Raw genomic sequence first — 27,923 nt, forward strand, 5'->3', positions numbered from 1 at the left:
CTTTATTACATCTAATCACAGCAGTCCCCCTATTTGTGGGTAAATTCAAAATCAATATTTGTTTTTCTTTGCACTTTGTGTTCCTGGATGACAAACACATAAACCAAATGCTCATTAAAAACAAAAGTCAAACTGATTGGAAAGATAATATCTAAGACTTATCTAATGATATTATTAATAATAAGATTATTTAAATTGTTTAATTGATAGTGTCAGTTTGGGCAGTTTTGCTTCTTTTATTTATGTGATCACAACAGTTTCTAAAACTAAAATTTTACCTACCTCTAGATAAATCTCTCACTTTTTAGGTATAGATTCTTTCCCCTCATTGTTGGAGTTATTTCTACGTTCAGACAAATTCCTTAAGTACCCTATAGGAATAATCATAAATGAGTAGCAAAAGCATTGAGTTGACATGCCATGTAAAGAAACTACTTGTCAGTCTATTGACATGCAGCAGGTATGAGGTATGAGAATACCCAATGTCTAATCTTTGATAGCAAGATAAAGGTTCTGTTCCAAGTGGTGGTACCTCAGCAATTGAGAATCCAAGTCTCCTTCTTGTACATTAACCAGAGGAAATGTACTTTTTCCTAATTTCACATATTCCCAAAACACTAGACACTTGGATCATTCTGTTCATGAATATAGTAGTGCCTGAAGACTTCACAGTAACTCACTTTTACTGCTATTGTTCAAAACTAAGTCTCATACTAAAACGATCAATGAACTTGGGATGTGAGATGAGATAGAAGGCATTATGTGTAGTTTTCTTTATGTCAGTGCTGACATAAAGGATAAAAAGGCTCATATAAAAGGACCATAAGAATGCTACATTTAATGTGATAAATTAGGATGAATAAACAGGATGGAAGAAAAATGTCACAGGCATAGGAAAGAAGAAAGATGTGACTAGACTTAGTTTGAGGGACCCTGTAAACAGCAGACAAATGAAAGGAGAAAAAAGGAAAGGAGGGATAATATAAAAGTGGAAAGAGTTGTGGTCATTCCTAGACTTTCCCCTTTACAACTTTCTCTAGGCTCAGTCCTAATTGCATCCTGCTCCTCAGAGCACCTGTGACATCTTTATTGTGGAAGCTGTAAATGAGGGGGTTCAGCACAGGGGTGATGATGGTATAAAAGGCTGACACCATCATGTCCCGCTCAGCTGTGTGGTAGGAGTCGGGAAGCATGTAGGTGTAGATGGTGGCACCAAAGAAGAGTAACACTACAGTCATGTGTGAGGAGCAGGTGGCAAAAGCCTTCCTGTGGCCCTTGGCTGAATTAATTCTGTGGATGAGGTGCAGGATGAGGGCATATGAGCTTGAGATAACCACAGTGGGGATGAGGAGCATGAGAATACAACATAGGTACATGAGCATTTTATAGAGAGAGATGTCATAGCAGGAGAGCTTCAGTAAGGCAGGAGCCTCACAGAAGAAACTCAAGATTTTTCTGGAATGACAAAAGGGGAAGTTCATGGCTATGGGGGTGACCACAAAACCATCCACCATTCCTACGAACCAGCATCCAGACACCAGGCAGACACAGACTCTCTGGTTCATCAGCAGAGGATAATGGAGAGGTCTGCAAATGGCAGCATATCGGTCGTAGGCCATGGCAGACAGGAGAAAAGTCTCAGCTCCAGCAAGCGTCAGATAGAAGAACATCTGGATCCCACAACCTGAGGGAGAAATTGTATGATCTCCTGTCACCTGGCCCAGGAGCATCTTGGGCACAGTCACAGATATGTACATGAGGTCCATGAGGGAGAGCTGGCTGATGAAGAAGTACATGGGGGTGTGCAGGCGGTGCTCCAGGCAGACGAGGATGATGAGGAGGGCATTCCCAGCTAGGGCCATCAGGAAGAAGATGAAGGTCACAGTGTAGAGAAGGAGGGCGTGTTTGGTTTCACCAAAGAGCCCCACAAGGATGAAATCACTTAACGTTCGATTCTGTGAATTTTGATTCCCTGAGTACATGGTTACAGTTCTCACTGAAGAAGAAAAGAAGAGCCATCACTTTTAGAAATTTCCCATGCACATATTTTTTAAAGATTTTTCCAGAAAAGTACTTAGAACTGTTTTTTTTTTAATATGAAATTGTACTTATGTTAAGTCAAATCTTCAAATTTCTGAAAGGCCAGGTTGCATTTTGGCCACAAGTTTTGAGGAGACTATGAAACAGACCTGGGGAGGTAACAACTATACAAATAGACAAGTTGTTTACACTCTGCAAATTACTTATTTTTTCCCCAAACTGAGAATATAAAAGGACTCATCTCATAGGATGGTTAGAAAACTAGAGTAGGAAACACAAAGTAAGTTTAAACACAATGTGAATGTAGAATGAAATTATTCACTAAAGCTCCCACTCTACTTTTGGACACAGTAAGCCATCCAGGATTCAGAAACTGAAGTCAAAACTGGTGCTAATGTCAACATTAATATTGTTAATTGTACTAATATAAGTTTACTGAAATTTGAAATATCATTAAATATTTTTCTGTCGTGTTTCCATTAAGTCCACTTCCCTCACTAAACATTTCAATTTACTCAACTGTTTCTTGCACAATGAAGCTCCGTAAAGCAGAACCACCGTGGGTATCAGAGCAGAGAGTGCCCAGCCTGGCTGTGGAGAGCAACTCTAGGTAAAGACCTCATGCAGGACAGAAAGCAAGAGGGGATCAGTTTTACACAATATGGGAGCCAGAAGATGTAAGATTTGGTGCAGGACAGAAGGGTACTCAGTATGTAGACCTTGTACAGAGCAAGGAGGGCCATCAGGATACAGAGCTGATAAAGGCCAGGAGTCCAGGAATGTCCTGCTTAGTCCCCTTCAAAGCTGCAAGATAACATCTACGGCATTTAATATATTAAGTTTCATTTAGACAAATGATTTTTACAGGAATTTTTTTTTAAGTAACATATGTCCTAAATAGCAATTATTTTAGTTTAGAATGAATAACATTTTTTTTCTCATGCCATTTATCCTCCCAAAACAGTGTCTAAAATATTAGATATTTCATGCACAGTGCATGAGTGAGTGATAGGAGTTAATAGGATTAGGTGAAGTAGCTGGTTTAACCACACAAAGCTGCAAACCAATCTTGATCCCTCCAGTCCCGTATCTCATTTTTCTTAGGAAACTAATAAAACTCTCTTGTCTATAAATTATCAGTTTTGTTCAACAATTGCTTTGCCTGAATACTTCAGTTTTCAAGTTTCTGAATTATACTTAACCTAATTATCCTATACTTATTTAAGTTAGGGATAGAGTTCTAGATTATGGAAAGTTCAGGTGCTCAATGAAAGACTTTTTATTAGTCTCAGGGTTAGAGAAATTTGCACACCACTTTAGAGAAATTTGTAGAGGAACAGTTCACATAATATCTGAAATACATGGATAAGTAAAGTGCAATGTAGTGAATTTAGAGCAAAAATAAGAGTTTAGAACTTAGAGCAAAACTTAGAGCAAAAAAAAAGTAGTGTGTGACTTCAGGAAATCTAAAGTCAGAATTACATTAAGGATAGCAACAGAAATCAGATGTCTTTGCTCCTTACTTTGTTTGCTCCTTTATCAATTTCTGAGGAAATGTGCTAACAAGCCACATCCCAGGAATGAGACAAGCAAAGAATATAGTGCATATACCTTTTAAGTCCTTCCTGTTCCTTCAGAGAGTGAATCTGAGTCACACCAGTGAAGCTGCTTTTACAATTCTAAAGCCAAGGCAATCATGTTTAAATTCAGGAGAAAAAGTGGGAAAGTTACATCATCAGTTTTTTCACATTAGGGAATTGGGATAAAATTTTGTTCTCAGCCCTTCATAGCATTAAACAAGCATAAAAACCAACAAGACTGAAGAAGCAAGGAGGAATTTTGAAGTTTCTTATTTATTCATATTACCAACACTTGGCATCAGCTCATCCTTGGAACTCTACTTTTTTTAAGGCACTCTTATAATGCACCATTTTGTTTTTTTGTTTTTCCATTTGCTTTACCAGTTATATTGTATATTTCCACTCATGGTATACATGGGAATTGAATGTGTTTGCCAGTTGGGTGCTGCACTTATCAACAAGCAATCTTCCGTTTCCATAAGGATATTGTACATTAAGTTTAAAATATACTACTCAGATTAAAATCACATTTTTCCTTTTTCAAGCTTATTTAAAATGTTCTCTCTCTTTGTAAATATAAATCTTAGTTTCAGAAAGGAAGTATTTGGGGGAATATAAACAACAAAGTCAGAACTTGACCCAGAACCGATTTAAAACACTGTGTTTTTCTCCTCGCACGTTCTGTGGTCATTCTGCAGTTGCATACTTTTTGTGTGTGACACTGAGCCATGCAGTGATTGCTTCAGATGCTCTGTAGTATAACAAATATATTAATACTTGAAGATGCAGGTGTTGTATCTTCAGTTCACATCTCTTCTCCATGCCACATGACAGATTTAAAAGCCCATTATAGCTTTGTGTGAAACATTTACTCAATTTGTGTTTCCTAATTGTGTATCTAGGTTCATTAATATGACTCCCAAACTCAAAGAAACCTGAGTTTAAAATGTTATCAGCAACTCAGCTTTCTGATTCTGCTCAGTTTCCTATTTTCATGCAATTGGTTTAGCATAGAGGAAACCAGACGGCAGCAAAAGGGATTTTATAATAGAAAAAAATTTTTTGGCTTAAACTTGCAGAACTGTTGTTCAAGTATTACCTTTGCTTCTAACTGCATAATCTTAATCATGTCACTAAAATCTCTGGGTGTCAGTTTCTCAGAATCAAGAAAAGAGGCAACATTTATATACCTCCTATGCTTCTGTGAATCTCAAGACATCTATAGTTCTCATATGCGTATGTCCAAGCTTTCTCCATGACAGGGTGATCCTCTTTCCCCTTATTCCTAACTTCAAAGGCTCAGAGATTTCCCTTGAAGATCTGCTGTATCAAACTTGGAATACATAATTCAGAAATGGAAAAAGCCATGGAAAAATAATATTTACCAGTGCTGACTCCGTCCTGGGCACTGTGCTGAACCTTTCTCAGCACGTCATGGGTACAAAGACTGAATAATTCAATTCAGGCCCCTGTCTGATCCTGTGGACAAATAGGTCCAAACACCAGGAATAAGAATCAGCTCTTTACTAGAACCCATTCTGCCCTCCAACTTTGATACCTTTAGGTCTCTGGTACCTTCAAATTGAACGCTTCTTGTATCCTTCCTTTCTGTGAACTTAATCGCTTGGTTTCTGTCTAAATTCTAAGAGTCCCTACATGTTCAGCTAAAATGAAAACTTTTGCATTCTCTATCCTCAATCACTGAGAACTCTCACACATTTGAGATATCACAGTGCATCATTTATATTACTTTCACGGGCTTTATATCACTTATTCCTTTAGTTTAGTTACTTATTTTTAAATTTCAGCAAAAATTCCACATAAATTGTGTTTATAATTGAAATTTTAAAACTGCAAAAGAATATCTGAATTCTGTGCAGATAAGAAAGTTTAAAATGTAAAATACATCTTTTAAAAAATTTTATTTCTTTTTGGCGACATTGGTTCTTCATTGCTGTGTGCAAAATTTCTCTAGTTGCAGTGAGCAGGGCTACTTTTTAATTGCAATACGAGGTCTTCTTATTGTAGTGGCTTCCATGTTTGTTGAGCACAGGCTTCACTAGTTATGGCACATGAACTTCACTGCTCTGAGGCATGTGGAATCTTCCCTGACCAGGGATAGAATCCAAGTCCCCTGCATTGGCAAGTGGATTCTTTACCACTGGTCCACCATGGACATCCTAAAATAAATCTTTAAAAATCACAGGTGAAGAGTTAATATATTTGAATACATCAAGTTGTGAAATTCTCTCTCCATACATTTTAATTAATATGATGACATCATTAATGAGCTGTACATATGAAAGTTTTGTGCATATTTTACCTCAATTAAGGGCTTTGTAAGGTTCTTCTGAGACTTCCCCAGGTGGCTCAGTGGTAAGGAATCAGACTGCCAAGAGAGGAGTTGCGGGATGGATCCTTGAGTCAGGAAGACCTCTCGGGAAAGGAAATGACCATCTACTTCAGCATTCTTGCTGGGAAATCCCAAGAACAGAGGAGCCTGGTAGGCTACAATTCATGGGGTCACAAAAGAGTCAGACATGACTTAGTGACTAAAAAACAACAAAGGTTCTTCTATAACCACAAATATAAAAGGATTCAAAAAAATAAAATGTCAAAATACTTGATGAAGAGCTCTGTCATCCTGAGACCCTGAGAGATTTTTGATAAGCGGAGTCCCAGTCCCACTGAACACACTCACAGTGTGGATACCTCATACACACTTGTTTGTTGAAAGTCAATGAGAACTTGAAGTTGTTTTTAATGCAGCACAACACTGCGCATTATGATTGATCCACCCTATACTTATAAGTGCAAGACTATCTCTATCTCCTCTTAATCCTCACCTACCTCCCTTTCCTTTTGCTGCTTTCATTACACATATCAGCTTCTAACATAATGATATTATGCTGTTTTATACTTGATAGGCAAATGGGTTTATTTTATTGTTTTCCCCTAGCACAACACTATGACTGACATGTAATACAGACTTATTAATATCTGTTGAATGAATAAATAAATGAAAGAGAAAATGAGAGAGGAAATTAGTGCAACCTTTTCAGAGAAGAATTCAGTACTCTCATAAATATAAAGAAGTTATTACTCTTTAACTAAAGACTTCTAAGAATATTATACAAAAATATACATCAATATACATCATAAACACTATTGTAGCAATAAAAAATAAAGAAGCCTAGATATTTAATAAAATAAAATAGATACATCACTAATCAATATTAATACTGATTTATTGAAAATATTTTAAAAATAAAGTTAAGGAGAAAGATATGTTGCAAAATGACCAGTGTGATACCATTTAGTAAAAACCACTGTTAAATATTAAATTTGGACATATGTGTACAATAAAAATATTTTGTAAATGACAAGCAAGGTGCATAACTTCTGTAAACAAAGTGCTCTTTCTGAAAACACTGAGGGGAGATGATCAAAAGAGGACACAGGGCTTCAGTGCATCTACAATGTATTTTACACATTCAATTGTATCTATAATGTATCAACTTGAAATAAATGTACCAAACTTGAAACAAATAAACCAAAGTAATTTGATTTTTTGAAGTTAATTTGGAACAGATAGACACTGTATTAGTATATGTATTTGTCAATAGTTATTATTTTTAAATAAATTTTATACACTTCTTGAATCAAAAGCTTAATCATAGGTAGCTTTTCCAAGTTTTCAGTTTGCATTAATCCAAATTTTATTTTTCAGTTTATATTAGTACATGCTGCTTTTTATGCCTTGCATAATTTCATGTTCTTTCAACATGGAATTTCCTGTTTCATGATTTCTAATGAAATTATTTTTAGCTTACATGGTCGGTTTCCACTCTTAACTCTCAGACTCCACAAACATACACAAATATACACAAATATTTCTTACACTTTCTCAGATACTATTTTGTCTCATTTATGTCATTATCTCATAGGAAATTTGGTTTATTGATTTCATTTTTATGTCATTTATCTCAGAGTTTGTAAGCTACTTTGGGAACTAAGACAATGAGAGTTTCCAGTTTTAATAAGAGTTAGTGCCTTGCCAACATAGCATATTTTTTAAATTAAAAAACTGGGGGAAAAAGGATGCTTTTTTAATACTTGACTATCTAGTAGAAATTTGAAGTAAACTGAGTTTCCCCATGCCCAGCCTCCTGTCCACCATCCTTCCTGGAGATCTGAAAGATGGTTGAGAATCTTACTGGAACATGACTTGCCTCCAGATCCCTGAGGAACATGATCTTGGGTTTGCAAACTAAATTGAAGAGATGGTTTTCTAGCTTTTTTCATAAGAAGTGAGTTGCTGGGCAAATTATCTCCCCTAATAATCAACAAAAGAGCACAAAATACACTATTTCATTGCTCTGTTACATGATTGAAAATTATATAACAAGTTTACAAGTGTTTGTTCTTGGAAACTACTAAAATCTGTGTAAGAATAGCTTGTTTGTGGTGTTTTGATCCAGGCTGCTTCCATTGCCCACCCGCAGCTACTTTGAATGGCAGTTCAAAAAGGACAGTGAAACAAGGCAGTGAAAGCCAACAGCTTTGCCACTGCTTGCTAAATTCTTGCTAAATTATGTGAGGGCTCACATAATTAGAAAATTGTTGCGATCTTAGTGCAAATGAACACAGAAGTTTAGTAGCTGCAGTAATCTGGGATGTGATCCATTTCAGCACATAAAATAAATGTGCAAACTAGCAAGGTAATTTAGAGCGCATCCCAAGCAGAAAAACTGAGATAGGAGCTTTAAATTTTTACACATATCCTGTCTACAACTTCGCCCTCAGAGAAGAGTGAAAGAAATATTCATCATACATCCCAGCTTTTGGATCACAAGCCAAGGGACCAACTTCTGCTTAAACTTCACTAAGAGGACTAAACAATTCAGCATAGTTTAGATGCTAGGGGCAAGCTAAAAGCAAAGACAAAATATGGGGCCTAACAGCAGTCTGCCTGATACTGTAGGATTAAAAAATAAAAGGTCAGTCACTCAGTAGTGTCTGACTCTTTGTGACCCCATGGACTGTAGCATGAGAGGCTCCTCTGTCCTTGGAATTCTTCAAGCAAAAACACTGGAATGGGTAGTCATTCTCTTATCCAGAGGATGTTCCCCACCCAAGGATTGAATCTTGGTCTCCTGTATTTCAGGCAGATTCTGAGCCACCAGGAAAGCCCTGGTTTTCTGAGGAGAGGTGTGCAATTCTGAGACTTCTTCATAAGGAGGGAAGAAAATCTTGTACCAAGTTTCTCAGCATTTCATTGCATCACTATAAAGAATAGGGGTAGATGGGTCTCAGACACTTGCATGTCTCTGGAATATTGAAAGATGATGCATGATTCTTTCAGGAGAAGAGAGAGAAATGAGGCTTGCACCCAGCCTGCCAGAATTCCATTTAGCTCCTAGATAAACAGGGAGAAAAAGTTATGATAGTCAATAAAGCTCAATGAGATTGGAAGAAGGTGCAAAACTCTGAAACTCGAGGGAGAGTAGTGAAGTGTGTACATCTATAAAAAATGTCTGAAAGATTTCCAGAATCTCTATAAACAATTATTGCTGAAGGCTTTTCTCTGTAAAACTAGAACAGGCAGCTTCTTCAAATACTCAAAAATTAACACAAAGTTACAAGGAAAACAAAGAATCAGGAAAATATGATACTACTGGAGAAATAAATTTCTAGTAACTAACCCTGCCCCAAAATGGAGATCTGTGACTTGCCTGACAAAGAATTTAAAATAATGATTATTTGAAAAACTCAATGAGATAGAAGAAAAGACAGATAACAACCAGAGAATCAGGAAAGTTGTACCTGAAAAAAATAATATCAATGAGATAGGAACTATAAAAAAGCAAGCAAATGAATTATGGAACTCAAGTATACAATAATACAAAGGAAAAATTCAATTGAGAGTTTCAGTATAATATTTTAGCAGAAGAAAGAATTGGTGAACTCAGAGATACGTTATTCAAAATCATGTAGTCAGAGAAGCAAAATAAAAATTAATAAAAATGGAGAGAAAAAGTCTACAGAACTGAAATGGCACAATCATGAGAACCAATGTATGCATTATGGATACTGAACAGATGTGTACCCTAAAATGCATATGTGGAAACTTAATTCCCAATGTGATAGTACTTAAAGATGAGACTTTGGGGAGGTAATAAATCATGAAGGCAGAATCCTCCTGAATGGAATTGGTACCTTTAAACAAGACAAGTGGGCTCTTACCAGATATCAAATCTTCTGGCACCTTTATCTTGGACTTTTAGTCTCTAGAAACAGAAAAATAAATGTATCTTATTTATAAGCCGGAGAAGACAATGGCATCCCACTCCAGTACTTTTGCCTGGAAAATCCCATGGACAGAGGAGCCTGGTAGGCTACCGTCCATGGGGTCGCTAAGAGTCGGACAGGACTGAGTGACTTCGCTTTCATTTTTCACTTTGATGCATTGGAGAAGGAAATGGCAGCCCACTCCACTATTCTTGATCCCAAGAAAACAAAATCTGCCACTGTTTCCACTTTTTCACAAACACAGCACATGTACAAAAAAAATTACCCACTGGCTCAAAATAGTAGCCTTCTACCAATCAGTGTTTACTAAATTTAAAAAAAAATCACAAAACCTTAGTGACAGAAAATAGTAAATATTTATCATCTTCGTTCGCCTGTATGTTGCCTGTGGGGGCTCTAATAATCTTGATTTGGCTTAAGTGTGGTACTCTAGGTTACATATTTTCATTACTGTGCTAACTGGTCATATTCTCCTCATGAGGACTTATGAGAAGGCAAGCATAGACATAGATGTTTCCTGAGGCTTAGATTTGGAACTGGCACAGTTCCACTCCTGATTAGATTCCTTTCATCCATGCAAATTATATGGCCAAGCCCAAAGTGAAGAGGCTGAAAATACACTCCTTTTCGTGGGAAACTTGAAAAATATATCTGCTGAAGGGCAAGGGAGAGTAAAAGCAATGGAGACAATAATTCAGTCTGCCTCAGTGTACATGTACATTGAGAGCCACAGTAAAAAATCACTCACCACTAATGACAGTCACCCAAGAACTGCAATCAATTATGCCTATTATTTTGTGATCTACATCAGATCCTAAAGTGTCCTCTTTTATCCAGATGCATATGAATAAAATGTTACTTAAAGGATATTACTATTTCCCCACAACTCAATGCACAGAACTGGAACAGGGACAGGATATTCATAACAAGCCCATTTTAAAAGAGGAAGAATGAAGGATACTACATAGCAATTTTGTGTCACACAGGGTATTTGTTCTTGACTTAGGTCATTTATTCTTGACTTAGGGTATTTCTTTGGTTATTCCTCAGTTCTACTCTCTGAGCATTAATTCTTGATCTATTATTCCTTACATATACTGGCCTTGATCATTGAAATGAAAGGGATAACATGTTTCTTTTACCAACAATATCTTAGGACACTTCTGAATAATACAATGGATAATGTATCCATATTAGATATTAACTAGCTTTCTCAGAAGGCTTCTTGCCTATAGAAACAGAAAGATCCTGTGATTTTTTTTCCCATTTCTTTTAGTCTAGGTTGATGGCACATGTACCAACTTTCTCAAAAACCTCTGTAGATTTCCTTTGTATTGTGGTTCACTCAAGCCTAAGAGAAAAAAAAAAAAAAGCAAAGAAAAACACTTCAAAGAGTGAATGGAGGGTATTTCAGTCACTTGCTTACTTAGGTTCTAAGAATTCATTATCCATTTACTGGACTTGAACTTTATCCCCAGGCTGTGACTTAGTGATTATGCCCTTCACGTGAGAATAATCTTTCAATTCTGAAGAAACTAGAGATGATAACCTGTTTGGAGCTGTTTATTTTTGTGTGTGTGCTTTACCCAATTTGTTTCTGAGTTCATCTCTCTATTTTAATACTTCATTAATTGTAGCTCACAAAGCTAGTTCATGCTTGTAGCATTTTGCCTGAAAATCCATTTTTAAGCCCACACATTTATTGGGTACAGCTATATTGTCCTTTATCACAGAAAACTGTGGTACACAAGCTTTCATTACATAAAACTGGTCACCATTTATCAAGCTTTTTATAATATATTCCTTATGAACTTTTGCACAGTCCCAAAGAGAAGAACAGAGCATTTAGTTTTACGTTAAAGGAGAAATCTATTTCCAATACCAATACTATTTATCAATCTTGATTTTGTAAGGAAATCAAATTTACTATCAGTTCTCCAGGGCTGAAGAGTTTTACATAACAATAGGGCTTCTATAATCAATGAGGAGCTTGAGGGAAGATCTGTCAGTGTTTTTATGGAGTCATGACTTGACTTTAAGAAACTGACTTGGATGGAAAAATCAGAATCATGGTATTGTCTGCATTGAATACCCAAGGTGAGACTAGATCATAAGAGCTCACGGAAATGTCTGTGAAATTGCCACATCAAGAACAGCTACTCTGCCTGATGAAGCCATATGTTAGACCCAAGAAATAATGTTCCCCATCTCAATTCCATTTTCCTAATTTGAATGAGATTCCTGTTCTTGTGAAACTCTAACCTGGAATAATAAAAGGAAAGTGATTCTAGGAAACACAGTGTGCATCTCTTAGGTAGGAGTGGTGGGGAGGATCCCAAGGGGACAATAGAGGATTTTGAACACTGTCCTTGAAACTGACCAGATCACAGTCTGTGTTTGAACTGATTATGACCAAACACGCTATTTATTTTTAACCTATGAAACTGATAACCCCACTTTAATAATCCCAAGCTATTTTCTCTTATGCATTTTTAATCTCAGAGACATCTTAAATCAGTTCTGGGTCAAGTTTTGACTCGATGTTTATGTTCTGCCTTTCTTAAATTTAGATTTGTTTTTATAAGGAGGGAAAGAATGTTCTAAATAAATATGTAGGAAAATATATAAACTGGAAAATATAATTTTAAACTTTCAAAATGTACAATATTTTTATGAAAGAGTTGGTATGTTTGTTTTTTGATAGCTCCAGCACCTAAATGGTTTGTGCTCAGTCACTCAGTCATGTCCAACTCTGCAATCCCATGAACTGTAGCCCAACATGCTCCTCTGTCCATGGAATTTCCCAAGCAAGAATACTGGAATGGGTTGCCATTTTCTATTTCAAGGGATCTTCCCAACCCAGGGATCAAACCCAAGTCTCTTGTGTCTCCTGCAATGGCAGGCAGATTCTTTACCAGTGCACCACCTGGGATTTCCCATCTGTACCATGAGTGGAAAGTTACAATATAACTTGCAAAACCTAATGGAAAAACAGAAATCAAGATAGTGGATTCTGAGAGAGTCTTTAATAAAGTAAAATTCCAGAGTAGAACTGATGCCAAGTGTGGATAATATGAATAAATAAGAAAACTGAAACTTTCTCCTGACTTTCCCCAGGACAGTTTAGTTTTTATGCTTGCTCAACACTGCAGCGAACCTAAGAAGACACATTTACCTCAATTCTCTAAAGTGAAAAAACCAATGATGTAACTCTCCCCCCATCATTTGGATTTATACCTGATGCACAGGCCATTTTCATTCAGCTGGTGTGGCTTACATTCACTCTCTGATGGAGGAGAGAATGTGGAACAAAAGGTAAGTTCTCAAACTGTTGTGTCTTTTTCCTGAAACGCAGCATGTTAACATACATCTCCAGAACTTTATAGAACTGCAAGGAAAAAAAGGAACCAAGATATGTGATTACTGTTGCTATCTCTTATGTAATTCTAATTTTAGATTTCCTGAAATCCAAGATTTTTTTGACCTAGGTACATTACATTACGTTTTACTTCACACTTCGATGTGTCTCAGTTACTATGTGATTTTTCTCTCTGCAAGTTTCTCTAAACTGCAGAAAATCTGAGACTGACCAGACCTCAATCAGCCATGAAGCTCCTGACTCTTCCATAATCTAGAACTGGACTATCTTGTTAACTTAAATAATTTTAGGACTACAGCAATTCAAATGGAAAATTAAAAATTGAAATTTTCAGGCAAAGCAATTGTCGATCAAGGCTGCTAAATTATAGAAAGGAGAATTTTGCTACTTTTCGGAGTAAACAGAGACAAAGTAATAGAGGAATCACTATGCTGTGTTATAGGGAAGTAGCTTTATGTTTAATTTAACCCAGTTGATCCATATACACATTTATCTTCATTCATTCATTTACTGGGCATGAAGTATCTAATGTCATGATTACCTGGGGGAATAAATGGTGTCAGCCAAAGGAGAAATAAATGTTTAAGATTTTTTCAACTAAATAATTGCCTTGCAGGACATCAGTAGCTTTTGTTTTTGTAGTTTCTTGCAAAAATCACTTCTCTGCATAAATTTAATACAATAAATGATTTAGGTTTTGCTTTGAGGTTGAGAGGGGGATCAATCAGCATATAGTTGACCTCCTGCTCCACCAGGGTCTGTACCTTGAATGTTTCCTCCTCTGTACAAGGTCTGGAACCAAGCGCCCTCTTTCTGCATGCTAGGTCGGCACCTCTCCTGCCCTGCATCAGGTCCGTATCCTGAGTGCCTTTCTGCCCTGTACAAGGTCTGCTCCCTCCCTGCCCCACTTTCGTTGTACAATATCTGCACCCTGGGTACGCTCCTTTCCTATGAACTCCTCTGCATGCCTTTCCTGTATGTGATTTGTACACAAGTGACCTCCTCCCCTGTAAAGTTCTGCATTAGCCCTACCCTTCTGCCCCACACCAGGTCAGAAACCTGAGCTGCTCTACCCAGGCAGGCCGGGCACTTTCTGCTCTGATGCCCCTGATGGCCATCTTTATGGAGCTTTATTATTCAAGGAAAAACACAATAAACTGAAATGCTTAGCAAGGAAAGGGTAGAAAATATTTCATGTTTCAAGTTTCAACAAACTTAAATTATGTTAACACAATTAACAATATTAGTATTAACATTATCTGCAGCTTCAACTTCTATCACTGAGCACTGGAGGAGCTAATGCATCCAAAAGTGGAGTGGGAGCTTTACTGAATAGCTTCATTCAACATTTGCATTGTAACAGACTCTTTGTGTTTTTTCTAATCTAGATTTCTGATCATCCCATGAGATAAGTCCTTTTATATCTTCAGCTTGGGGTGAAAAACAAGTAATGCTGAGTGTAAACAACTTGTTTATACAGTTTTCAGCTATCCAGACATATTTCATATTCCTCTCTAGATTTGTGGCCAAAATGCAACCTGGCCTCTCAGAGATTTGGACTTTTAATTCTACACCTATACAACTTCATTTTTTTAAAAATAGCTCAAAGCAGTTTTCTTATTGGAAAAGTGTTAAGAAAATCATATATGTTTGAAATATCTAAAACCAATGAATCTTATTTCTTCCTCAGGTGAGAACTGTAACCAAGACCATGTACTCAGGGAGTCAAAATTCACAGAATCAAACGTCAAGTGATTTCATCCTTGTGGGGCTCTTTGGTGAAACCAAACACGCCCTCCTCCTCTACACTGTGACCTTCATCTTCTTCCTGATGGCCCTAGCTGGGAATGCCCTCCTCATCATCCTCGTCCACCTAGAGCCCCGCCTGCACACCCCCATGTACTTCTTCATCAGCCAGCTCTCCCTCATGGACCTCATGTACATATCTGTGACTGTGCCCAAGATGCTCCTGGGCCAGGTGACAGGAGATCATACAATTTCTCCCTCAGGTTGTGGGATCCAGATGTTCTTCTATCTAACCCTCGCTGGAGCTGAGTTTCTCCTCCTGTCTGCCATGGCCTATGACCGATATGCTGCCATTTGCAGACCTCTCCATTATCCTCTGCTGATGAACCAGAGAGTCTGTGGATGCCTGGTGTCTGGATGCTGGTTCGTAGGAATGGTGGATGGTTTTGTGGTCACCCCCATAGCCATGAACTTCCCCTTTTGTCATTCCAGAAAAATCTTGAGTTTCTTCTGTGAGGCTCCTGCTCTGCTGAAATTGTCCTGTTCTGACATCTCTCTCTACAAGATGATCATGTACTTGTGTTGTGTTCTCATGGTCCTCATCCCCATTGTGGTCATCTCAAGCTCATACGCCCTCATCCTGCACCTCATTCACAGAATGAGTTCATCAGAGAGCCGCAGGAAAGCCTTTGCCACCTGCTCCTCACACATGACTGTAGTGCTGCTCTTCTTTGGTGCCACCATCTACACCTACATGCTTCCCGACTCCTACCACACAGCTGAGCAGGACATGATGGTGTCAGCCTTTTATACCATCATCACCCCTGTGCTGAACCCCCTCATTTACAGCCTCCGGAATGAGGATGTCACAGGTGCTCTGAGGAGCAGGATGCAGTCAGGGCTGAGCCTAGGGAAAGTTGTAAAGAGGAAAGCCTGAGGATGACTATATATTTTTCCCCTATTATATTATCCCCCACTAATTTCTCCTCTTCTTTGTCACCTGCTTCCAGGGCCCCCAACACTGAGACCAGTTATAACTTTCTTCTTTCTTATGCATGTGACGTTTCTCCTCCATACTGTTTACTCATCATAACTTATCTCATTATTTTTTATGTCCTTATACTCCTTTTATCTGTGAAGCAAAAATTGACATAAAGAAAACTCACATAGTGCCTTTGATCTGAGCTCCCATCCCAAGTTTATTCACCTTTTTAACATGAGAATGGTGTGAAATCCTTAATCCTAAATGTGGCTCCCTGAGAAAAACCCAGATCCCAGCATAACACAGGAGATCTTTTAATTTTCCTTGCCCTGTAATATACCTCAGTTCATAATTCACATGTGGCAACCACAGGGTTCCAATGAGTGCTATTATACCTTAGTAAGAACAAGGTACACATTTTTTTTTCAAATATTGAATATGAGACTCATAGTATAAATACAAATTTACTATTTGGCTATAAGACTAAGGCTACATAGACCAAACATCAATCTACATTAAAGTTTCCATGAGTTAATACATTCATCTAACTTCACAGGCTATAAGAGTATGTAAAAATAATTAAAAGTAATTTCATACTTAGTTTCTTTACTCTTTATCGTAGGAAGTGAGCTGACATACGTAAATTAAATATAAGATCCTTGAAGGAGGATAGAAGTTTAGGAAATCTTAATCTTCTTAGTTGTTTCCTTCTGAAACAAAGAGAATTAACAAAAAGTTTTGAAGATATTCACCTGTTATTACTTTATCTATTGTATATCATGCTACAGTAGAATGTCTGGAAGTTTAGTAGGTGGTTCAGTGGTAAAGAATCCACCTGCTAATGCAGAAGTCACAGGAGATGCGGATTTGATTTCTGGGTTGGGTGGATCCCTTGGAGGAGGAAATGGAAACCCACTCCAGTATTCTTGCCAGGATAATCCCATAGACAGAACTCTGTCCAAGGGATCACCAAGAGTTGGACACGACTGAGCATTTATGGCCTAAGTAACTTATTAGTAGCATCAAGACACTATTATTTTCATGATAAAAGTAATTCATGTGTCTAGTTTTATCCAATGTGAGAAATTAGAAAAAATACATTTACTCTAATCAATGTGCAAGGGGTTTTGGACACTAAATTTTAGTGTCTAATACCATTTGAAACAGAACCCTGATCTTACTATCAAGGGATAGACATCTGATATTCACAAGCCCGATGCCTTTTAACAGACTGATAACTGAATAATTTTTATTCTTATTTTTGATTATTCCTGCAATGCATGAAATTTGTCTGAAATTGAAAATAACTCCCCCCAGTAGAAAAAAATCAGTACCTGAAAAGTAAAGATATGATTTTGTAAAGGTCAGTAACATTTTGTTTTAGAAATCATTGTGATTAGAGAAATAAGAAAAACAAAATGCCCCAAGTGGGCACAATAAAAAGGCAAATCAAACTATGTTAGCTATCTTTATCTGCTGGTATAATTACCAGCATTAGATTATCATTATATAAGCATTACTTATCATTAGATAAGTCTTATGTATTATCTTTATGTAGATTTTATTTTTTCTTAATGTATGGATAGTTTACCTGTTTATCATTCAGGAGCACAAAAAAATTAAGAAAAACTAAAACTTGGGTTTAAATTCATCCATAAATTGAGGGACTGCAGTGATTAGGTGTAATAAAATAAAAGAGATTAATCCTCAGTTTAGTTCTGTATATGTCTTTTTAATTCCCAAGATCTGTGTGGCATTTTTGAAGTTGCCCAAGCCCTTTCAGTGGCCTTATATCACTTTAGAGATGGGGAATGCAAAGCTTTCAATCAAAGTTCCTTAAAGACTAAGTAGAATAATATGCACAGGCAGTCCTAAAACTCATGTCTGTTCATGTGCTGGTCCTCTCTTTGAAATGTTCTTTTGTCTCTTTACATATATACAATCTTCAGTTTAGGATCACTGCTCAAATCTGGGATTTGCATCTAGATGCTGCAGGGCTCTTTGGGTGGAGTCATCTCATAGTTCTCATGACTGGGAGCACAATTTGTGGTCCAAAAATGTGAGCTATCTTTTATCTCAGTAAATCTTAGATTTGCTTTTCAGCACTTCTGTTGAGCTGATTATCCCACCACTACATTGATTTCTCTTCACTAAGGTAGAACTTGCAAGGTAATCATCATGGAGCTCTGGATGTTAAGTGAATTTAACTCACTTGCCTAATTCAGGTCCTCTCAAAGAGTCTAGATAAGCAGTCCTCAACCCTTCTGGCACCAGGGATCAGTTTCATGGAAGATAGTTTTTTCATGGATGGGGGAAGGTGGAGGCATGCTTTGTCCACCTCATACCTCCTGTTTGCTGTGCTGCCAGCTTCCTAACTGGACCCAGACAGATACTGGTCTATGGTCTGGGCCTTCAAGACCCATGGGCTAGATAAATGTTGCCCCCTCTTATGTATGACAGGATGAAGGTGACTTTGCCCATGACACTGCCTCTATGTGTCGGCCCCACTTCATGGACAGGAGGGAGCCACTATAGATTCTGTCACATGAGAGGAGCTTGTCAGCTGTCTGTTAAATTGAAGAACAGCACTTCTGGTCTTTTTCATCTTCTAGTGGACAGTCCCACATAAATATTTGATTAAGCTGTAAGACCATATTGTATCAAATTTAATCTGTTTTCTCACAAATCTATACTTATCCAATATTCTTTGATGCAAATGACATGCTGCCAATCAAACTTTTTTTAAATTACTTATTTATTTTTATTTATTTGTTTATTGGTTGTGCTGAGTGTTCACTGCTGTTTGAGATCTTTCTCTAGTTGCGTCAAGAAGGGGCTACTCTCTCATTGTGGTGCAAGGGCTTCTCATTGCGATGGCTTCTCTTGTGAAACATGGGCTGTAGGGTTCGTGGGCTTCAGTAGCTGCAGTATTGGGCTCTAGAGCTGGGGCTCAGTAGTTGTGGCCCACGGCCTCAGCTGCCCCAAGACATGTGGGATCTTCTTGGAACAGGGATCAAACCTGCATCCCCTGCAGTGGAAGGTGGATTTTTAACCACTGGACCACCAAGCAAGTCCCTCAAACTCTTTGAAACAGCAAATCTTCCTAGACTTTTGGATTATTCTATCATTTATTAAACTTTCATGAATTACTTGCTATGCTATAGATGCGCTGCAGCTTATGAGAGACACAGCATTGGCCAGAACATGAGCCCTTATTTCAAGGAGTTTATTTGCTAGTGGAGGAGAGAGCTGTGCAGACATGAGCTCCCAGTCATGAGAACTATGAGATGACTCCACCCAAAGAGCCCTGCAGCATCTAGATGCAAATCCCAGATTTGAGCAGTGATCCTAAACTGAAGATTGTATATATGTAAAGAGACAAAAGAACATTTCAAAGAGAGGACCAGCACATGAACAGACATGAGTATAAAAGTCAGTGGAGATATCAGGAAGCTGTCAACACCAAATTAAGTATGCCTTACACTGGAATGAATAGGGAGACTATAAGAATATATATTTTATATATTAAATTAATTTAAAAATATTAAATTAAACTAAATACACTAAAATAAATAGAATGCACTTATATATTAGATACAAAATATATTTTAAAATACCTTGCCATCATAAATTGATGACAAGATATTTTTAATAATATAAAATGATAACATACAATAAATTTTATTAAATAATATAATATATATGTATAATATGCTGTTGTTGTTCAGTCATTCAGTAGTGTCCAACTCTGTGACCCCATGGACTGCAGCACGCCAAGCCTCCCTGTCCCTCAACATCTCCCAAAGATTGCCCAAGTTCATGCCCATTGCATCAGTGGTGCCGTCCTGCCATCTAATCCTCTGATGCCCTCTTCTCCTTCTGCCCTCAATCTTTTCCAGCATCAAGGACTTTTCCAATGAGTTGGGCATTCACATCAGATAACCAAAATACTGGAGCTTCAACTTCAACATCAGTCTGTCCAACAAGTATTTGGGGTTGATTTCCCTTAAGATTGACTGGTTTGATCTTCTTGCTGTTCAAGGGACTTCCAGGAGTCTTCTCCAGCACCACAGCTTCAAGACATCAATTCTTTGGTGTCTGCCTTCTTTACAGTCCAGCTCTCACAACTGTACATGACCACTGGGAAAACAATAGCCTTGACTATATGGACCTTTGTTGGCAGAGTAAAGTCTCTGCTTTTCAACCCACTGTCTAGGTTTGACATAGCTTTCCCCCCAAAAAGCAATGATCTTCTGATTTCATGGGCATGGTCATGTACACATATATACATGCATATAAGTATTATATATGTATATTGGATAATATACAATGAGTTATATATAATTCAGTATAAAATTAAATTTATACTAAGTATATTAATGAATAAATATTAATTTTACAATATTTTCTCCAGAATTAGAGTGATTATAAACTAGAGAAGGGCAAGGATAGACACAAACATACCTATTAATCAGAGAAAGTGGCTGCACATTCTCAAGGGAAAGGTATGGAAATACCATATTTCATAACCAACAATTTGAAAATTTTCTGAATGATCTTATTAACAGTTTTTTTTCAGTATTTCCAACTGCCACTTTAACTGATATGTAGTATATTGCATTCAAAGACTATAGCAAAATATTTTTCTTATATTTAGTCTTCTAATTTTTTCTAATCAATTGCATTCTTTCAAAATTAAATTATATCATGAAAAATAACATTGGGAAAAGGTGTTTTACTTTAAAGGTTATAGTTTATGAGATGTATGTAAACTACATCAGTTTGAATTTGTGAGGAGAACAAAGCTACTAGCAATGCTACAGGACTGAAAAGTTTTATATACAAATAGGACTTAAATAAACATTGAGGAGGGTGAGGGAAGGAGATCTGTCAGCCTTCACATGGAGTTTTGGAAGAATACTAAGTCACCACTTGAGTTTAACACACTTGCTAGAGTGAAGAAGTAGGAATCATGGAATTATCTGAAGCTGCCTGCATTGGATACACAAGGTGAGACTAAATCATAGAAATGTCTTTGAAACTACCCCATCAGGGGAAGTTCCACTCTCTTATGAAACCATATGTCAGACCTCAAGAAATAATGCTCCCCACCTAAGTTTTTTTTTTCCTAATTTGAATGAGATTCTTGTTCTTGTGAAACTCTAACCTGGAACCACGAAGTGAAAATGTTCTGGGAAAAATAGAGTGCAACCCTTATACAGGAGTTGGGGGGAGATCGCAAGGGACAATGGAGGATCTTGAACACTGTCCTTGAAATTGACAAGGTCATAGCCTGTATTTTAGTCAAATACATTTGTTTTTCAACTATGAAAACTGATAAGCCCACTTTGACAGTTCCAATGTACTTTCATTGAGGTACTTGCAATCTCAGGAACATTTCAAATCAGTTCTGGGTCAAGTTCTGATTCTGATGTGTATGTTCTGTCTGATACTGCCTTTCTGAATTTCATAATTGTTTCTACAAAGAGAGAGTTAGAGAACTTCTAAACAAATATCAAATAAGAAAATGTGATTTAAAACTGGAGATTTTCCATCTGAACTTAAAAATGAATCTACAATACCATCAGGGCTTTCCGGTGGCTGTGTGGTAAAGAACTCACCTGCCAATGCAGGAGACATGGGTTTGAAACCCAACTCAGGAAGATCCCCCTGGATCCACTCTAATACTGCTACCTGGGAAATCCCATGAACAGAGGAGACTGGCAGACTATAGTCTATGAGGTCACAACGAGCTGTCCACGACTTAGTGACTGAGCACATATGCACAATGAGTGAGTCAGTGAAAATCGTTCAGTTGTGTCTGACTCTTTACCTTTATGGAAAAACTAGATTTGCTTTTTGATAGCTTCAGCACATAAATGGCAAACATGTTCAATTCCCATGTGTACCATGAGTGAAAAGTTACAATATAACTGGCAAAAACAAATGGAAAAACAACAGCAACAAAAATGATAGCTCTGAGAAAGTCTTTTCAAAAGAGTAGTGTTCAGGGTGTTGGGATAGCAGATATGGGTAATAAGAATAAGTAAGAAAATTGAAAAGTCATTTTGACTTTGCAAGTCTTGTTAGTTTCTGTGTCTATTCAATAATGCAGAGGGCTAAACAACAGAAATTTGTCTGAATTCCTAACACAAAGAAATTGATGATATAATTGTTCCACTCTATCTCTTGAAATTAAGCCTGATTTCCCTGGCCTTGGAATGGTAAAATCAGCTTCTTTTAGCTTGTGTGGCTCAGACTTACTCTCTGGTGGAGCAGAATATGTGGAAGAAGAGAAAAAGTGAAACAAAATGTGTGTACTCTAAATGCTGTGTTTGTCTTTTTGTGGAAATGTGTTTAAAAGTGCAAACAAAATTAGTATCAAAGATGTCTGATTCCTATTTTTTAATCTCTACACAATTCAGACTTTAGATTTCCTGAAATCTCACAGTTTTTGTTTTTTTTTTTTTTAACCTAAATACACTATTTTATGGTCTTCTCAGATGGCTCAGTGGTAAAGAACTCACTTGCCAATGCAGAAAGACGTGGATTTAATTTTTGGATTGGGAAGATCCCCTGGAGAATGAAATGGCAACCCACTCCAGTATTCTTGCTTGGGAAATCCCATGGACAGAGGAGTTTGGTGGACTATAGTTCATGGAGTCTTAAGAGAGTGGAACAGGGCATAGCAACTAAGCAACAGCAACACCATATTATACTTCACTTCATATTTCCATGTGCCTTAGTAACTATGTCCTTTATTTTCTCTGAAAGTGTCTCTAATCTGGTGTGCAGTGACTCTGAAACTGACCAGAACTCAATCAGTTATGGAGCTCTTAACCTTTCATAATCTAGAATGTGACTCTATCCTTAATTTAAAGAATTTTAAGACTATTGGCTCAAGTGTGACTCAAGAAATTGAACTAGCAATTTAAAAATTGAAATATTCAATTAAAAGAATCAGATACTATGATCAAGTAGGATTTATATCAGAGATGCAAGGATTCTTTATGCAAATCAATCAATGTGCTATACCATTTTAAAAATTGAAGACTAAAAACTGTATCATTATCTCAATAGCCACAGAAAGCTTTTGAAAATAACCAACCCTGATTAATGGTATATATAAAAAACTCCACAAAGTGAGCATAGAAGGAACCTATCTCAATATAATAAAGGCTATATATGACTAACCCACAGCAAGCCATTCTTAATAATGAAAAACTGAAAGCATGTCCTCTAAGATTAGGAACAAGACAAGGATGTCCACTCTCAGCATTCTTATTAAACTTATTAAACATTCTTATTAAACTTATTCTTATGAAATAGTTTTGGAAGTTCTAAACACAACAATCACAGAAGAAAAAGAAATCAAAGAAATTCAAATTGTGAAAGAAGAAATAAACATTTACTGTCTGCAGATGACATGATATTATACATAAAAAATACAAAAGATGTCATCAGAAAAATAATAGAGCTCATCAATGAATTTGGTAAGCTTGCATAACACAAAAATAATTCACAGAAATCTCTTGCATTCCTATACATTAGCTACAAAAGATGGGAAAAAGAAATTAAGGAAACAATTCCATTTACCACTGCAGCAAAAAGAATAAAATACATAGGAATAAACATACCTAAGGAGACAAAAGACCCATATACAGAAAACTATAAGATAGTGATGAAAGAAATCAAAGACAACAAAAACAGATGGAAATATGCATCACATTCTTATTAATATTATGAAAGTGACTGTATACTCAAAGAAATGTATTTATTCAAAGCACTCCCTACCATATTAGCAGTTTCAAGAATTAGAACTTTCAAGAATTATAACAAAAAATTAAAAATTTTTAATGGAAACAAAAGATCTGGAATCATCAAAGCAATCTTGATGAAGAAAAACAAAGCTGAAAGAATCAAGCTCCCTGACTTGAGTATAATACAAAACTACAATAACACTATACTATGGTTCTAGCACAAAAATAGGAATATAGATTAATGGGATAGTTTATAAAGCCCAGAGACAAACTCATGCACCTAAGGTCACCTAATTGGTGACACATGAAGCAAGAATATGCAATGAAGAAAAAACAGCCTCTTCAATAAGTGGTGCTGGTTAAATTGGATAGCTACATGTAAAAGAAGGAAATTAGAATACTGTCTAACACAAACATAAAAAGAAACTCAAAATGGATTAAAGACCTAAATACAAGGCCAGACTCAATAATATTCTTAGAAGAAAACATAAACGAAACATTCTTTGACATAAATCACAACAAGAACTTTTTGACCGAGTACCTAGAGTTATTTCAAAGCTTTTGCAAAGCAAGTTCAGTTCAGTTCAGTTCATTCGCTCAGTCATGTCCGACTCTATGCGACCCCATGAATCACAGCACACCAGGCCACCCTATCCATCACCAACTCCTGGAGTTTACTCAAACTCAAGCCCATCGAGTCAGTGATGCCATCCAGCCATCTCATCCTCTGTTGTCCCCTTCTCCTGCCACCTTCAATCTTTCCCGGCATCAGGGTCTTTTCAAATGAGTCAGCTCTTCACATCAGATGGCCAAGAATTGGAGTTTCAGCTTCAACATCAGTCCTTCCAATGAATATTCAAGACTGATTTCCTTTAGGATGGACTGGTTGGACCTCCTTGTAGTCCAAAAGACTCTCAAGAGTCTTCTCCAACACCATAGTTAAAAGACATCTATTCTTCAGCACTCAGCTTTCTTTATAATCCAACTCTCTCATCCATATATGACTACTGGAAAAACCATAGCTTTGACTAGATGGACCTTTGCTAGTAAAGTAATGTCTCTGCTTTGTAATATGCTATCCAGGTTGGTCATAAATTTTCTCCCAAAGAGTAAGTGTCTTTTAATTTCATGGCTAGAGTCACCACCTGCAGTGATTTGGGAGCCTAAAAATAAAAAGTCTGCCACTATTTCCACTATTTCTCCATCTATTTGCCATGAAGTGATGGGACCGGATGCCATGATTCTTGTTTTCTGAATGTTGAGCTTTAAGCCAACTTTTTCACTCTCCTCTTTCACTTTCATCAAGAGGCTCTTTAGTTCTTCTTCACTTTCTGCCATAAGGGTGATGTTATTTGCATATCTGAGGTTATTGATATTTATCTCAGCAACCTTGATTCCAGCTTGTGCTGCCTCCAGCCCACAGTTTCTCATGACATACTCTGCCTAGAAGTTAAATAACCACAGTGACAATACACAACTTTGACATACTCCTTTTCCTATTTTGAACCAGTCTGTTGTTCCATGTCCAGTTCCAGCTGTTGCTTCCTGATTTCTCAAGAGGCTTCCTGATTTCTCAAGAGGCAGGTCACGTGGTCTGGTATTCCCATCTCTTGAAGAATTTTCCTCAGTTTAACGTGATCCATACAGTCAAAGGCTTTGGCATAGTCAATAAAGCAGAAACAGATGTTTTTCTGGAACTCTCTTGTTTTTCAATGATCCAACGGATGTTGGCAATTTGATCTCTGGTTCCTCTGCCTTTTCTAAAACCAGCTTGAACATCTGGAAGTTCACAGTTCACATACTGCTGAAGCGTAGCTTGGAGAATTTTGAGCATTACGTTACCAGCGTGTGAGATGAGTGCAATGGTGTGGTAGTTTGAGCACTCTTCGGCATTGCCTTTCAGTGAGATTTGAATGAAAACTGACCTTTTCCAGTCCTGTGGCCACTGCTGAGTTTTCCCAATTTGCTGGCATATTGAGTGCAGTACTTTCACAGCATCATCTTTCAGGATTTGAAATAGTTCAACTAGAATTCCATCACCTCCACTAGCTTTGTTCATAGTGATGCTTCCTAAGGCCCACTTGACTTCACATTCCCGGATGTCTGGCTCTAGGTAATACGCTGGATAGCATATTACACCATCATGATTATCTGGGTCATGAAGATCTTTTTTGTACAGTTCTTCTGTGTATTCTTGCCACCTCTTCTTAATATCTTTTGCTTCTGTTAGGTTTATACCATTTCTGTCCTTTATTGAGCCCATCTTTGCATGAAATGTTCCCTTTTATCTCTAATTTTCTTGAACAAATCCCTAGTCTTTCCCATTCTTTTGCTTTCCTCTATTTCTTTGAATTGATCACTGAGGAAGGCTTTCTTATCTCTCCTTGCTATTCTTTGGAACTCTGCATTCAAATGGGTATATCTTTCCTTTTCTCCTTTACCTTTTGCTTCTCTTATTTTCACAGCTATTTGTAAGGGCTCCTCAGACAGCCATTTTGCTTTTTTACATTTCTTGTTCCTGGGGATGGTCTTGATCCCTGTCTCCTGTACAATGTCACGAACCTCCATCCATTGTTCATCAGGCACTCTGTCTATCACATCTAGTCCCTTAAGTCTATTTCTCACTTCCACTGTATAATTATAAGGGATTTGATTTAGGTCATACCTGAATGGTCTAGTGGTTTTCCCCACTTTCTTCAATTTAAGTCTGAATTTGGAAATAAGGAGTTCATGATCTGAGCCACAGTTAGCTCCCAGTCTTGTTTTTGCTGACTGCATAGAGCTTCTCCATCTTTGGCTGCAAAGAATATAATCAATCTGATTTCAGTGTTGACCATCTGGTAATGTTCATGTGTAGAGTCTTCTCTTGTGTTGTTGGAAGAGGTTGTTTGCTATGACCAATGAGTTCTCTTGGCAAAACTCTATTAGCCTTTACCCTGCTTCATTCTGTACTCCAAGGCCAAATTTGCCTGTTGCTCCAGGTGTTTCTTAACTTCCTACTTTTGCATTCCAGTCCCCTATAATGAAAAGGACATGTTTTTGGGGTGTTAGTTCTAAAAGGTCTTGTAGGTCTTCATAGAATTGTTCAACTTCAACTTCTTCAGCATTACTGGTCGGGGCATAGACTTGGATTACCATGATATTGAATGATTTGCCTTGGAAACAAACAGAGATCATTCTGTCGTTTTTGAGATTGCATCCAAGTACTGCATTTTGGACTTTTTTGTTGACTATGATGGCTGTTCATTTTTTCTAAGGGATTCCTGCCCACAGTAGTAGGTACAATGGTCATCTGAGTTAAATTCACCCATCCCAGTCCATTTTAGTTCACTGATTCCTAAAATGTCAATATTCACTCTTGCCATCTCCTGTTTGACCAGGAAATGATGGTGTGAAATTGTTGCACTCAATATGCCAGTAAATTTGGAAAACTCAGCAGTGGCCATAAGACTGGAAAAGGTCAGTTTTCATTGAAATCTCAATGAAAGGCAATGCCAAAGAGTGCTCAAACTACCACACAATTACACTCATCTCACATGCTAACAAAGTAATGCTCAAAATTCTCCAAGCTACGCTTCAACAGTATATGAACTGTGAACTTCTAGATATTCAAGCTGGATTTAGAAAAAGCAGAGGAACCAGAGATCAAATTGCCAACATCCGTTGGATCATTGAAAAAGCAAGAGAGTTCCAGAAAAACATCTGTTTCTGCTTTATTGACTATGCCAAAGCCTTTGACTGTGTGGATCACATTAAACTGAGGAAAATTCTTCAAGAGATGGGAATACCAGACCCCATCTGATCTGCCTCTTGAGAAATCTATGTGCAGGTCAGGACACAACAGTGAGAACCGGACATGGAACAACAGACTGGTTACAAATTGGGAAAGGAGTGCATCAAGCCTGTATATTGTCACTGTTTATTTAACTTCTAGGCAGAGTACATCATGAGAACTCTAGGCTGGATGAAGCATAAGCTGGAGTCAAGATTGCCGGGAGAAATATCAATAACCTCAGATATGCAGATGACACCACCCTTATGGCAGAAAGTGAAGAAGAACTAAAGAGCCTCTTGATGAAAATGAATGAGGAGAGTGGAAAAGTTGGCGTAAAGCTCAACATTCA

General features: G+C 37.3%; 2 protein-coding genes across 2 annotated transcripts; one reads left to right on the forward strand and one right to left on the reverse strand.

Annotated features, from left to right (window-relative positions):
• Positions 1 to 1,010: 1,010 nt before the first annotated feature.
• LOC136157971 (olfactory receptor 2T3-like) lies at positions 1,011 to 1,982 on the reverse strand. The gene has a single exon (XM_065919761.1). The coding sequence runs from the start codon at positions 1,980 to 1,982 to the stop codon at positions 1,011 to 1,013; it is 972 nt and encodes a 323-aa protein (XP_065775833.1).
• A 13,040-nt stretch (positions 1,983 to 15,022) lies between these two features.
• On the forward strand, positions 15,023 to 15,994 carry LOC136157981 (olfactory receptor 2T3-like). Its single transcript, XM_065919767.1, has one exon. The coding sequence runs from the start codon at positions 15,023 to 15,025 to the stop codon at positions 15,992 to 15,994; it is 972 nt and encodes a 323-aa protein (XP_065775839.1).
• The last annotated feature ends 11,929 nt before the right edge of the window (positions 15,995 to 27,923 follow it).

The sequence above is a fragment of the Muntiacus reevesi genome, chromosome 1 (genome assembly GCF_963930625.1).
Source record: "Muntiacus reevesi chromosome 1, mMunRee1.1, whole genome shotgun sequence".
In the NCBI taxonomy this organism is placed as follows: Eukaryota; Metazoa; Chordata; class Mammalia; order Artiodactyla; family Cervidae; genus Muntiacus; species Muntiacus reevesi.